General features: G+C 41.0%; 2 protein-coding genes across 2 annotated transcripts; both read right to left on the bottom strand.

Annotated features, from left to right (window-relative positions):
• Nucleotides 1–2,924: 2,924 nt before the first annotated feature.
• Nucleotides 2,925–5,332, bottom strand: her3 (hairy-related 3). Its single transcript, XM_061272450.1, is given in 6 exon segments — nucleotides 2,925–3,349; nucleotides 3,409–3,490; nucleotides 4,028–4,123; nucleotides 4,201–4,276; nucleotides 4,278–4,410; nucleotides 5,206–5,332. Coding segments are annotated over 6 exon segments (939 nt in total).
• Nucleotides 5,333–9,911: 4,579 nt separating this feature from the next.
• LOC133150558 (taste receptor type 1 member 1) lies at nucleotides 9,912–14,831 on the bottom strand. Its single transcript, XM_061273185.1, has 6 exons — nucleotides 14,161–14,831; nucleotides 13,709–14,015; nucleotides 12,419–13,144; nucleotides 12,031–12,237; nucleotides 11,744–11,864; nucleotides 9,912–11,052 (listed from the first exon to the last, which is right to left on the bottom strand). Exons 1-6 carry the CDS (start codon nucleotides 14,463–14,465, stop codon nucleotides 10,124–10,126), a joined length of 2,595 nt encoding a protein of 864 aa, XP_061129169.1. The 5' UTR covers nucleotides 14,466–14,831; the 3' UTR covers nucleotides 9,912–10,123.
• Nucleotides 14,832–14,869: the final 38 nt, after the last annotated feature.

Here is a 14,869-nt window from a genome sequence, read left to right as displayed (position 1 = left end):
CGCAGCGGAAGCGTGCTGGGCCCATAACCCAGAGGTCGATGGATCGAAACCGTCCTCTGCTAGTTGAGTCTAAATACATTTTACTGCATGTCTTCTGGAGATGTTTAACACAGACATCTTATTACTCAAATCTAACAGCATTTTTTGCTCTATGAAAATAATTTATCATATTGAAAATTAGGCTTTCAAACAAGGTATTGGGTTTAATGAGGTTATGGTTTAAAAATAGGGTATCAAGTCCATGTTAAAGCTTAAAGGATAACATTTTAATTGGGGAGTTTTAAACTAGGATTATGGTTTGAAAGTCAAATTATAAGTGTGGTTTAGAATTTTAATTTTCAAGATATTTATTGGGTAAATGTGTTTTGTCTGAAGTGTCAATGGACATCAGTAGCAGAGTGGCGCAGCGGAAGCGTGCTGGGCCCATAACCCAGAGGTCGATGGATCGAAACCGTCCTCTGCTAGTTGAGTCTAAATACATTTTACTGCATGTCTTCTGGAGATGTTTAACACAGACATCTTATTACTCAAATCTAACAGCATTTTTTGCTCTATGAAAATAATTTATCATATCGAAAATTAGGCTTTCAAACAAGGTATTGGGTTTAATGAGGTTATGGTTTAAAAATAGGGTATCAAGTCCATGTTAAAGCTCAAAGGATAACATTTTAATTGGGGAGTTTTAAACTAGGATTATGGTTTGAAAGTCAAATTATAAGTGTGGTTTAGAATTTTAATTTTCAAGATATTTATTGGCTAAATGTGTTTTGTCTGTAGTGTCAATGGACATCAGTAGCAGAGTGGCACAGCGGAAGCGTGCTGGGCCCATAACCCAGAGGTCGTTGGATCGAAACCATCCTCTGCTAGTTAGGTTGCATTTTGCTGCATGTCTTCTGGAGGCGTTAAACACACTGATGCCAAAGAATACTTCATAGACGGTAATATGGACAGCTGAAGGACATTCACTGGTCCTCCTTTCGGCAATTAAAAAACTTATGCATGGTAATGTGACACTGCAAAACGAATTTGTAGACTAATAGTTATAATTTTATAATAATCATCTGTCGCTATAAAGCAGAATTGGACTTTAGAGCGTAACATTTTCAAACATCGTGCGTGTTTTGGTTGATGTGAGGCGACTGATAAATTCTCACATTTAGATGAGCGCGCAATGGTGGGGCGAGGTTCAACATGATTAACGTGAGCAACAGTTTAAAAACATTGCCATCGAAGCAATGTTTTTTCTAACTAACTAACTAACTAACTAACTAACTAACTAACTAACTAACTAACTAACTAACTAACTAACTAACTAACTAACTAACTAACTGACTAACTGACTAACTGACTAACTAACTAACTAACTAACTAACTAACTCACGCACTGACTGACTGACTGACTGACTAACTAGCTAACAACGTGATGGAAATATTTTCTATTTTCTTTGGGGGGGTCGGAGAGACGACAAGAAAATCAGAAAGTGGAGTCTTTTTTTTTTAAGTCCCAATGATCGTCACACACACACCAGTGTGAAATGGTGATGTGCATTCCAGTTATTTTAAGTGAACTGAATCTTTAGAATCAGTTCACTCAAAAGATTCGTTCAAACGAATCGTTCAACGAGCCCCCCCCCCCCCCACACACACACACACACTATCCGAATGACGTCACAGATCAAACAGCCAATCAGAAAGTGGGGGTAAGGGCGGGTGTGGCACTTTTCACTTTCCGTGAAGCTTTGACCATGATTTTTATCTAATGAAGTGGCCTGTGATTTGGTACACCTGAAAGTGGCGGTGTACCTAATAGAGTGTCCGAGTGACGTCACAGATCAAACAGCCAATCAGAAAGTGGGGATGAGGGCAGGTGGGGCACTCTTCACTCTCCGTGAAGCTTTAACCATGATTTTCCCCTAATGAAGTGGCCTGTGATTGGGTACACCTCATGGACACTTCAATAGGTACACTACACGAGGTAAAAAAAAAAAAAAAAGAATAAATAAAGTGTAGCGAACTATTCGGTGAACGTTTTTATGAGTGAACCGATTCTACAGAGGGCGGGGTCACCTTATCTTTTTGCACCTAAGTGCTTGCATTAACGTACGCATTCAAAGCGAGGTTGCAATTTTAAGAGCTGAGTTATGAATATGCTCACATCTGGGATCGACCAAGCACTTTACGAGCAAGAGCCCGAGTCACTAACCTGTCGGATATTTCGACATAGCAACCTTTGGCCGTCTGTAGTCTTTTGTACTAGTGATATGCATTCCAGTTCTCAAGCGAACTGGTTCTTTGGAAAAATCAATAATTAAAACACAACATGAAGAGTTTCCCAATAATTTTGTTACATGACGCATAACTTGACAAACAGCACTGAAAAACTAATGATTATTTTACAAAGAACTTTTAAAAGAAATAGATTTGTTATAGTTAAATTCGTTTCTGTCGATTTATATTCACGGCAATAATAATAATAATAATTATTACGATGATGATGATGATGATGATGATGATGATGATGATTATGCCAATAATAATAATAATAATAATAATAATAATAATAATAATAATAATAATAATAATAATAATAATAATAATAATAATAATAATAATAATAATAATAATAATAATAATAGAAGAAACAGGGCAAGTTTAGAATCAGAGGAGAAAATTTATCTCGGAAAGTTTACTTACATCTCAACATAAAAAACGCTTGTGTAATTGATATCGTGAAGTTTTTAAGAGATTACTGTTTCTGTTAACCAGTGTGAGCGCTCTGGGCAAACACTGCAGTATTTATAGTATCCGTATGAAAAAAATGCAAGAACTGAGTTGCATATTATACCCACTTTTATTCCAAAAATAGAATGTGCAAGTGTAACAACTAACAATTATAAACGTTTCCGTGAAAATGTTCAGCGTCTCTACCAAGGTCTCCACATATTGTGTTGGGTGTTGCCAACTTCACTGGGATTTTTGAGGTGACATTTCTTGAGCGTAATTCGTATTCTCTGGTCGTCCATTGTGGGGGCGGTGGCCAGCCCACACCGTGTGGCCCCTTTATGCATGCTCATTCGCGTGTTTTCACTCGGGCGAAAGTGAGACGCGCCGTGGGTCCTATGTGAGGTCTCGTTGTCGTTCTTGGCTCTCCTCGGCAAGCCACGCGTCTCTGCAAGGACTGTGTCGCTATCCGTGGTCCTGGAGATGTCCAGTTTACCGGGCAACTGCGACATCTTGAGGCGCTGTTGGTCGCTCACTGTGTCAGCCATCAGCAAGTAGTGTTTGACGTTGGCCAGGCAGCTGTGAAAGCCTTTCTGGAAATCGGAAAGCTCCCCACGCGTGGATGGTACTGCAAATATGAACAATGCGTCAAAGTCACATTTTTGCAATTAATATGTGCAGACTTACAGGTGTGAGATTTCTGAAGGTGCTTCAAATGTCTCACGGTGAGCTCCAATATGTCAGCCTTCTCCAGTTTGCGCTTCCGAATCTGTACAAGAAAAATAACAAAAAAAACATTCCTGTTAAAATGCTCATATTTCAACACGTAAAAAAATCGGTGTGATATAGAATAGTATTTGTTCCTTCTTTTCGCCCCTGATCACGTATCAAGAGTTGTGAACATTGTGCTCTTGTTTGTTTTTTGTCTTTATAACTGCTATCAATTTTCATTGGTCTTGTCTTCTGAAATGCGACTTAGTTTTGTATTCCGTGCGGTTTAAGCACTTTGGTCAAGCCTGTTATATTAAAATGTGTTTCATGAGTTTGAATTGTTTTGGATAATTCCTATAAAATTATATTTTGGCCTTCAACTGTGTTGTTTTCTTTCCTTTTTTTTTTTTTTAAATAATCTATATGAATCGGACATATTACCACAGTTTGAAGGGCAAAGCAATGCCTGAACATAACATGATTACAATGTTTGGGTTTATTATTGTCTGTAAAATGTTTTGAATGTATATTGATTGAACTGTTGGACTGTGGAGCAGCTATTTGCTATATGCTATTTGCTGGTTGAAATCCTTACAGTGCTGCTGTAGTGGCTCTCCAGAAGACATTTCAACTGGTCCAAACACTTGTTAATACGAGCTCTTCGTTTCTTCTCCATCAGTGGTTTGGATACCTGGGTAATTCAGATACAATTGTTAATGCATTTGAGTAAGCTTTTTACGATTACATTCACAACCTTTTTAGACGTACCTTATTTGCAGTGATTGAATCGGACTTGTCCACACAGTCAGTAGATGCCACCATTCTGTCTTCAGCCTGTTTTTTAAAGGGATTTTCTTTTCCTCTCCGCAGCCAGAAAGATGAAGTGGACCAAGCGCGGGTTTATATAGACACACCCACTTAACATCTCAATGCAAGAAGTCTGCCCGTCCCTCCCGCGCCCAACACCCTCAATCCCTTCTACGATAAATAGCTAAACACTGCTGTCATTTGACGGGCAAAACCAAGCGCACACCCAAAAAGAGAAGATAAAATGTTGCTCATAATTAAAGAAACTGGACAAATAGAAAAAAACAATGCCTTTCACAAATAATAGACATCCCCTAAACAACAAAATACCCTAGAACATATAGTACATACCGAAATAGAAAAGGTAATTAATATGTCCATAATTTGAAAAAAATCACAATTGTCATAGTTTCGCACCAGTAGCCTGTTTCAGGTTGGAGCTATCTTTTAGAAGACACATTTCATTGTTGTTGTTGTTGTTGTTGTTGTTGTTGTTGTTTTTGTTGTTGTGTGCAGCATTTATAAATTAAAAAGTCAAATTAAGCAAACGACTGCGGCATTGCAAACGACTCGCATTACAGTGGCATCGTGTGGGGTAAAAAAAAGTATAGCGTTAAAACCGAAAGTGACAAATAATTGGCCATGATTCAGATTCTGCTTGGTCTTCTATTGACACTTTAATTTGGGAGTTTCACGCCAGCTATAGTTGAAGGCAGCACCGTGGTAATTTTCGATGTGCCGCCACGCATCCCGATTTTATGGTAGCTACTGCATGGCCCGATTGAGGTTCCACCTGCACTATGCTCGATTCACACAACCTATTTGAGACAATATTTGTGGGTACGCACCAAATTGTTTGGATTGCAAAGGGGACTTTGGGCAAGCGAACTCTGCTATTCATCGGCTATTGAGCCTCATGACTTTTTGTCTCCACACCAAGCTGCTTGGAGGGGGGTGCGGATGTACTTGGGTTAGAGGGGCACCGAGGAGAATTGTGAGCCGCCCCTTGTCCTCGGTCCCCCGCCTCGCGATTCTCCACACTGCTCCCTGAAAGGAGAGCTGGCTTGGGAAAGTGGACTTCACTGTGGCCCATTGCGCATCTTTTACGCACGTAAAAAGCAGCCTTTGAAAATATCAATGAGTGCGTCGGGAAGCTTTGAGACGCGGCATCAGCCACTCAAGAGCAAGGGCCCGCATTTTGGACTTGTGAGGGGGAGGCTTTAGCACTTTATGAGGGTCACGCGACTCAATGAACGCTCGATGCAGCTGAAGACAGAGGGGTGCCTTCCCTGCATCAAATCGCACGCACACAAAATGTTTTTTCTCTACGCGCACTAATGTCACCGATGCAATTTACAATTTCTCTAATTAGACATATACGTGAGTTTGCTAATAGGAAGAGTATGGGGCTAAATTTGCACAAATTGTTCGCAAGTTTTGACCAGACTAAAAAAATACATGTGTTAAATTATACTGGATATGCTACCCTGCATTTGACGCAAGTTACCAATCGACCCTTTTCTGATGTAAAACTGTCCCAGTCCCGTCCTGTGCTTTCTGGTCGCTAATGCTTGACAAGTCTTAAGGGAGAGATGCATGATGTATATAATCTTAATATTGCATCTCAAAGGTAAAAACCTGATGCTGCGATTTATAATATTTAGTTATAGTCATTTATTTGATTAGTCCTGTCAGGTCACGTGCACCTTCACCCCAGTATTATTTGTCAGTTTGTGTTAAAAACCTTTACGTTACTATTCGTAAAAACCTTTTAAGGTTTTATTCCTGCCAAGACAAATACAGAACTTTATCGGATCAAATGCGCCCCAAATATTTTATTTATGCTCTAGTGTATTTTTTTAGCATTATATTTTAGCATCAGCTTTTACTCTCTCTATGAGTTAACATTCTGTATCTTGGCGGATGATACAATTGTGAGGTGTTATCACAACATGTTAACTCCATGCCTGCCAATCACAATCGGGTGACTATATTGTCACGTCGCGGCTATGCAAATGACGCGTGTCTTGCTTCAAGTAAAAAAATAATGAAATAAATAAAATCCCCCCAACACTAATCGCGTAAAATTTACCGAATAATTGCAGGGCACAAATTTAATGCAATAGTGATGCGTGCGTAATCGGTATGAAATCTGGCAGAGGTGCTGCGCTCCAAGGCAGCTCTGTGGTGTCTTTTGTCCTCTTTCCACGTCACATTAGTAAAGTTTTCACGCTTGCTTTGGACACAGCACCGTGGCAGGGTCTGTAAGTTGTTCCTCAGAGAACAGACACAGACATCGCCTCGCTTATTATTCGCCATAATTTCGATTAGTGTTGCCTCTCCTTCAGCGGTGCAAACAAGAATGGAGTGCTAACATGCAGGCAAGGGAAGGGATGATCGGCCAAGCTTTCAAAGAGTTTCTCTCTGCACTCCACTTCAAAGTCTCCATGCATGTCATCATCCATCCATCCATGAGAATGGCGCAACGAAGGACTTGTGTCCCAGTTGGAAGCGAGAATGCATGTGCCATTACCGACAAGTTAAGTGTATGTTTATAAAAAGGATGCGGCTCTCGCGCCACTTTTACTCTTTGAGCCTCAGATCATTCATTAACCTTTTAGGGCTTTTGTCATGGAGCCGTGCATGCCGACGGGGGCTCCGACGGATTCACTGTAAGGATTAGGCTATTGGGGGACTTGTTAGCAACAATTAGTGAGGCAATTATGCTATTACTGCAATAAACTATGTTCTTCTGGGGAGAAAACGGGTACATTTGCAATTCAATGGTGCGACAAAGTGCCTGTAATCGACACTCCAATGCTCTTTATACGTGTACGTGTCTCATTCACCTCAAGGTTCTTACATTACATTTCCTTTTTGTCTTTTTTTAAGATGTAACGTGACGCAGACATTCTGGAAATTTGAGTGCTGCGTATTGATACTTATCTGTTTCCTCATTGTGAGAAATCACACCCTTAAAACTGCTGGTCTGAAATTCGACCGACACGCCTGGGTCAATTTGAGTCTTTTTTTTTTTTTGGGTTGATTTGTGCAAACCAATCCATTGATCCATCCGTGCATTCATCAACGCATCCACAGTCCACAGTGACTCTATTGTCATGAAGACTTCATGGTCTGTCTTTCCTTCCCATGAGCGCTGTGGCTGCACCTCATCCAGACAAGGGCAGGCCCACATTTGGCACAGCGAAAGCGGAGCAAATCGATTTGCCGCCTTCCATTCAGGTGCACTTGAGTCTGCGCTGGTGTGACCAAAGGGCTTTTGTTGTGAGCAACAAGTGCACAAAACGAAGCAGGTATACACTAACAGGTGCATGCAGTGGAATAAAAAATATATACATATTACAAATATAGACAAAGGATTTGGGCCAAAGCCACGCGACAGCACCTCTGATCAAACATCAAATAGAAGGCGCATCATGAATTTCTATGGACTGCTCCTCGGGTTATTTAAAGAGTTCTTCCTTTGCTTTGGGCGCACAATGGTCGCGGTTCGCCTGTGTGTGCACGGGTGAGCGCATGAAAGGAGCAGAGGTGCACATTAACATCGCTTAAGGTTCTCCGAAGGCCCCAAATGAACTGACTGCAAAGTAACTTTATAACTCGCTGGAGGATGAAGCCTTTGTGCGCGCCTCAAGTGAAAGACAAGAGGGAGAAAAAAGGGAGCGGGTGAGTGGGGGGATGCCATTGTTGAAAACTAAAGCGCATGGGTGTGGGTATTGATGCGCCTTGAATTGCAAGACATCTGCCATTTACTTGGAACCACTTGAGCGGGATTTGAATTGAAATTAAGCAGCAGCCCTTTAGTGCACTGTCTTCGTAAAACAACACTGCGGAGACGGAAACTGCACGCGCTATAAAACCCGATATGCAACTAAAAATATAGTAATATAGATCAAATATAATATTGCTGTCATATTTCGGCTCATTTTGTAACTCGCATTCATTCAATTCGATAAATTTGTGACTTTTCATGATTTATTTTTATTTCTTATACACCCCTCTGTGCCGTTATTTTTAAGCAGTGACTCACAGACTAATTATTGACCGAAAAATGATTTTGAATTTTGCGTGCATCAACCTCTCCTCTCTTGAATTTGATAAGGGATTATATTTTTCCCGCCACACAAATCCCACATGGGAGCAACCTTAAGTGTTTTATTGTTTAGTAAGAACCAGTTGCTCATCCCAGGGTTTCCCCTTTGTCTAACGTGGAGAATTGAAAGGTGCAACTGAAAAGACACAGGGGCGTTCCTACGATTTTCTTCGCTCCTTATGCTATTTTTGGGACACACAAATGTGCTGCTGCAACAGAATTGCTGCGTATAGCAAAATGCATAATCATGAACAGTGTGTAATCTAAACGGAATGCTGCAAATTGTTCTAAAATCTTCCTCAACAACAAATGAAGAGCATATGGCCAAAAATGTATATTGTTATTTTTTTGGATACTATTGAAAAGGATGGATAAATCTATGATGAGACAAAAAGTTAAAATAGTTCATACATAATAAAATCAGAGGATCAAACCTGATCGAGTACCCAAATGTAACTAAAGGGTAAGGTTGAAGATTGAAAAAAAAAAATAGGGAACATTTTTTAAATTGTCAGAAATAGTTTAGTGTAATATAGGCCGACAATAAAGTTGAAATTGTATGAAAAAAAATTAACAGATCAGCTGTATTGCATTTATGGTGACTTTGTAGCAAAAGTTTAATAAAGAATACGATCGAGCCAACCACCAAATCATGCCGGCTGAGTTAAGCAACGTGTGCTGCAGGCAAATGCTAAGTCGCAAATTGGTATGAAATTGTCAATTTGTTGGTGTCAGCATTGAGCTGCACCCCCACGGCGCCATATGCCATGTTAAGTGTCACCATTTAGCAATTCGTTCCTACTTTCACGGTTCATCCTCCACGTCCAGTAGCGGTGAATAGCCGCAACAAAATGCCAATTGAAGCACAGAAATGACCACACCCCCCCGCGGGGAAAACCTTTCAGCTCCCCCACAGAACTGCTGCGTGACTTTAGGTCATCAAGGATTCCTATATAGGAATAATAATTATTGTTGGTTGCAGGTTTGCAACTAGGTTAAAAAATAGTGCAATGTTGATTGAATACGACAGTTTTATACAAACAAAACACAAACATATTTTAATTGAAGCTGTAAATATAGAGTTCAAAGTTGTCCCAGGAGAAGATCCACGGGGCGGCGAGGTCAACCTCCACAAAGGCGAGTGCGAGGACTGGATTAGAACCTGCGACCTACCGTGGGGCGGATTCCACCACGTCAAAACCCGGTTATAAATGTAAATTGTGGAAGATGTAGTGCAATACTGCCGCCAAGTGGTGATATGACAACTCGAAGGTGGAAAAAGACATGGAAATAAGTAGTGTGGAAGGTGCAGATGATGACATGAAATTCAGCAGTAAAACCTCAGTACAAAACAGTGAAGGAAAAACGTACTAATGCACTTTTAGTTATAATTGATGTCTTTTCGTGGTCCTGAAATTCTTCACAGGATCTTGAACAAGTAATATTAAAATGATCATAAAATATCCACAAAAATCCAATGACTTTTATTTAAATACAGTTTAATTCCCATTGGTATATTGGAGTAAGACCATGAATTTTGTCTTTATGCTTCCCTACACCGACAGACAATCAACGCGTGACTAAAACACAGGTTTCAGATTTAAGAATTAAGCAGACAAAGCCACCTATGTATTTCCTGGCTGACATTTCACGTTGCCCCCTGCTGTTCAGTGAAATTTACATCACACCAAATGTCGATTATAAAAATAATAACAGCAACTGTTTGAAATTAATCAATGGTTATTGTGAGGTGGTATTCATTGCAGGGTGCTACTGGCTAATTGTTTTGGTATAATTCTGGATTATACCTTGGAAGTACTGTGGTGTGTTTTTGTGGGGTTGAAAAATAATGATGTAACATTTTGGGAGGAAATACCACAAGAAGAAGGAGTAGAGGCTGGAGAGCACTGCCAGAGCATTCAGGCTTTGGACAAACTTGCCCCTATAAAGCAAAGAAATCGTCACAAAAACAATCCAGGTGAGGATCAGCAAGAGCAGGCAGAAGGTTATCGCTTTGGCCTCGTTGTAATTTTTGGGGAGGTCCTTCCCCATGTAGGAGAAAATGAAGCAGAGGGCGCACAAAGACATGAGCATAACCGTCGGACCGGTGGCCGCCTTGGCACTGATTTCACAGCTCAGGATAATTTTGTCTGGAGACCACGTTGTCTCATTGTACGGCTTGGGGGTGGAAATCCAAAAGCTAACCGAATTCAGGACGCATTGCATTAAAAACGTCCCTATGACGACGAGCCACTGACCGTGATATTTCACCCACCAACTGTATAGTTTGGGGAACTTGGCGGCCATTTTGAAAACGCAAACAATCTGGAAAGCACGCACCACAAAACACGCAAGGCACATCGAGAAAAGCAACAAAAAGGGCATGAAACGTAAGACGCACGAGAAAACCGAGGGCTTTCCAAAGAAGAAGACGATACTCAGGCTGCTCAGACTGAGGCATCCCAAAATGAGAAAGCACATGTGGCCGCCGGCGGACCTGACGACTGGCGTGTTGTAGTTGAGTGCAAAGATGACACACATGGCGACTCCCAGGCAGAGTAGCAGCAATGTTCCCGCCAAGATCAAAATAGCAGTGCTGTCCTCAAACAAGACGTACTCCACTTTTCGTAGGGTGCAAGATGTGCTGGCTTCTGGGGACCATTCCGTCTCCTTACACTCCAAACACGTGTATGCGTCCTCTGGAGTGTACACAAAACCAGTCACTACTTTCTAATCTTTGGCGTGATCTGGAAACAGACACTCAGCTGTCTTCCACAAATTAGATGGGGGATTTAAAACCGGACTCGTATTTGAAAAAGGGTTGGCGTTCTGAAGTTAAGGTTTTAACACAGCTAGGGTTAGAGATTCAAATTAGGCTTTTGAGACACAGTTTAGCTTTAAAACAAGGATTATGAGTTAGCTTTTCTAGCTGTGGTAAGGGTTTTAAGTTGTTGAAAGACTTACGTTTCTAGAAAGGTGTCTCCTAATTTCTACTTTTCAATTATTGTTTACTTCCTGTATACTAAAAGTCACTGACAGAAATTTATTTATTTAGCAATTTATTTATTGTGCTTTGTTTTATGAACAGCACATCTATGGTTGTCTTGAAGAGTTTAAAAATGTGATTAGTGGACTGTATTCAAAGTTCCGCTAAATCGGCTCACTAATTGAACACTGCAACTTGTTTCAGCCAATGACGTATACGAACGACCATAATTATAATACTAAATGAAAGATCAAATTTAATTGTATACTGTATTGCAACAATACAACACTGTATCACGAAAAAAAAAACATTTAGAGCAAAGTACTATGATGCAATGGAATAACCAACAAGGTCAATCCATTTATACTATGAAATATCAAATGACGTTGTTGAAACCAACGTACCTGTGCTGTTGATATAGGTTCCATTAGGACATTCCTCACAGGTGAAGCAACACTTGTGAATTCCGTCCGGCTTCTTTGCAAAGCCAACGGGACACTTGTGAGAGCATTGTGACGTTGGAACCTGTAAAAGAGAAAGATTGTAGCAGCCTCATAAACAGAATGAAATTTGTTTAATTAGGCGATTGGCACTCCGAGGCCAGGTTGATTCTAACTGTCACTCTCTCAGCTAAAAAATAAAACTAGTGTGATATAAAATAGGTGTCAGAAAAGATGAAGACTTTGCCTACCTCCCATTCGCCATGCCAGTGAATTCTACTGTCGTTGATAGCAAAGCTGAGCGAGGAAGAAAATCCATAGACTCCAATCTCCTCAATGCCCCCGCTTTTGTTCCAGAAAACGATGGAATAAGATCCAAAATTGGGGTCCCCGTGCTCATCAAATTGTACGCGCTGGTTGAGCAGTGTAAAATTGGACTTCTTCAGCTCCACCAGAACCTAAAAGAAAGAACATAGGGTCACATACAGCATGCACACTTCATTTCAAACTAAAGTTCATGCCGTTTACTTCTAGTTGCAAATATAACAGTGAAATAAAAATGAAGTTGTAGCATTTCCAGAGCTTCAAACTATTCTGAATGTAAACAGTTTAAATGATTTGAAGCAATAAGTCACTCACCGTGTGGGGAAAGACGGAAATATTTCCCAGACACCTGTACGTGTCACATTTCAAGACGTTGTGTAAGGCGTGAGCGATGGCATATACGGCGGAATAAACAGAAAAAGAGTAGGACGGGTCCACGGAGATGATATCCTGTGCGCTCAGCGTAGAGCAGTTGCAAATCTGATTGCAAAACTGAAGCTCCTCTGCATTGTCACAAGGACCTTGGCTTTGGGACGCAAGAAGAAATTCTGTGAAACCGGGTATTTTTACTACAGGCTGAGATACTCCCAGTACAGTTCCAATTTTTTGGATGCCTTTTATTTTGGGGAGCTTCTCACTTAAGGACCAGGTGTCAATCGCCAGCCACACCTTGTTGGTGACGCCCAACTGTACCGCCGACTCGACGAGAGTCTCGGCCAGCAGTTTGGGTGCAAAAACTACAATGGTTTTTATTCTCTGCTCTTCAATATGGTGGAACATTTCAGAGTAATTTGAGTTGTGTTTGAGATCCATGGCGAAGGCCAGGCAAATGTCGGTATCTTTAATCATCTTCCTGAAGAGCGCCAGACCGTCATTGCCGTAAGCATCGTTGCTGTTTAGGAAGGCCACCCACTCCCAATGGAAGTGATTCATGATGGCAACAATCATTTTGATGCTGGCTTGATTGGAATGCACGGTGCGCAGGAAAGATGAATATTTTGCTTTTTCGGAAAAGGCCGAGCTGCCAGCGCCGTAGCTGACCTGTTAAAAGGGGTGACAGAGGAGATGTCAGTTTTCAGTCACAATAAATGAACACACAATACCAACTTTTTATATGAACTTCAATAGTCCTATGCTCTTTAAGCTAGCCTATCAAGGATCACTGTTCTACGTCTAAGAACTGTATTTATTGTGTGAATGCTGAATATCTTGAGAATTTCAAGTCAAGCTATGTATGGTGCAAATTTAAGCATCCACACCATTTATGAAAAAAAATACATGTTTACAACAGGTTTCAAAAGTCACTACACTTTGTTTATTCTATTTCTGTTGGGGTATCATTCAGACGGGAGGCTCTTAGCATTTGACAGCTTACGGGTAAGCTTCATCACTCTCTGGAGAGCCTGCTGGATTTGACATTTGTGGATGCAGAAATGCTATTCATCTCTCCTGATAGACTTGCTGTAGTAGTTTGGTGTTTTGATCCACTGTGTTACTAGTATACCGTCACCTGTTTCCTAAAACATATCCTCTTTGGAGACAATAGTCATGGAAAGCACAACTAGCACTGTCTAAGCTACGTTGGTAGAGTAGTTGTAGAGTTACCAGTGGAATGAGATCCATCATGAAGAGCGGCGCTGTCGTCAGCGTGTCGGTGCTTGTAAAAGGGCCTACCACTCCTACGACTTTGGAGGCTGCAGACACATGCAGCCTTTCTTCACTCCAAGGTCGGATCAATCCCTTGTTTGAGATGAGGTCCAAAATACCGGGGAAATTGTCGGAAACTGAGCAGTGGTCAAATATCTTGTAGCCCAGAGACACGTTGGGCAAGAGTTGTGTTGAGTTATTGATCTGCTCCACAGTGAATCTCATCAGCTGAAACCGCCGATAACTTGACACACTCAAGGCTTGACTGGAAGGAGAAGTTAATTTGACTATGACATTTTCATCATCCAAAATAAGAGCTCTCAATACGATGCGGTATAGCGATATACCATTGCCAACCACAAGCACAGTTCGTCTGGTTTAAATCTTATGCCAAATGTTTGCACACTCACCTGGAACAGCGGATGGCCTCTGGTCTCTCGTGGCTGCCAGCGCTACTAGTGTGAATGTCAAAAAGTCCACCTATCAAATAGTTTCCATTCAGGTTGAACTGAGATTTGCTGCACTGAGACCATGTGTGTAAAACATATTCCATCACATAGCAAGAGACAAGAAATTGTCGCATTCTCTTCACTTCCATTGCGCAAGCCTGTGTAAAGCTGTCTGTATGATGCCTCTCTGCTTTAAACAAGTAACATGATGCTTCTATTGGCAAAACATTTCCATGCATTTTGGAATGCATGATTAGAATCGGCATCAGCAAAGGATGAGGGCCTCCCAAATCAGTATGCAAAGAGAATCTCAACTGACTGTGAAGACTCTGCAACTCAGGTTAAAACCATCTCAGCAAAGGCAAACTATATGTTTTTATCAACTTTGGTCAAAAATACAATTGCATGCTTTTTTTTCCCCCAAACATAATCTTGTACTTGGCGGGAAACCGCAGCGGAAGCTTACCTAAGTTAAATGATGTCAAAGGACGCACGAGGTCACAAGCAAATGGAGTACATTCATTCACCCAGTGAGCCACGTTATATCCACTTGCAAATGTGATGCGCACCGACACAAATTATTTGCAAGCACCTTTTTTCTCATGAGAGCAATTTAGTTCAGATTCTCTTATTGTTGTCAGTATCATAAAGTTTAATTCAGAGTACACGG

Source organism: Syngnathus typhle, linkage group LG2 (genome assembly GCF_033458585.1).
Source record: "Syngnathus typhle isolate RoL2023-S1 ecotype Sweden linkage group LG2, RoL_Styp_1.0, whole genome shotgun sequence".
Lineage (NCBI taxonomy): Eukaryota > Metazoa > Chordata > Actinopteri > Syngnathiformes > Syngnathidae > Syngnathus > Syngnathus typhle.
The sequence above is the reverse complement of the archived record's forward strand: the minus strand, read 5'-3'. Positions and strand labels throughout refer to the sequence as shown.

Bases quoted from the DNA above. Each gene is read 5' to 3' on its own strand.
- LOC133150558 (XM_061273185.1), bottom strand. From the start codon at position 14,465: ATGCCGATTCTAATCATGCATTCCAAAATGCATGGAAATGTTTTGCCA. The intron at 13,145-13,708 runs GTAACTCTACAA...CCCTTTTAACAG, and splicing joins TGATGGATCTCATTCCACTG to GTCAGCTACGGCGCTGGCAG. The intron at 12,238-12,418 runs GTGAGTGACTTA...TCTTTCTTTTAG, and splicing joins TTTCCGTCTTTCCCCACACG to GTTCTGGTGGAGCTGAAGAA.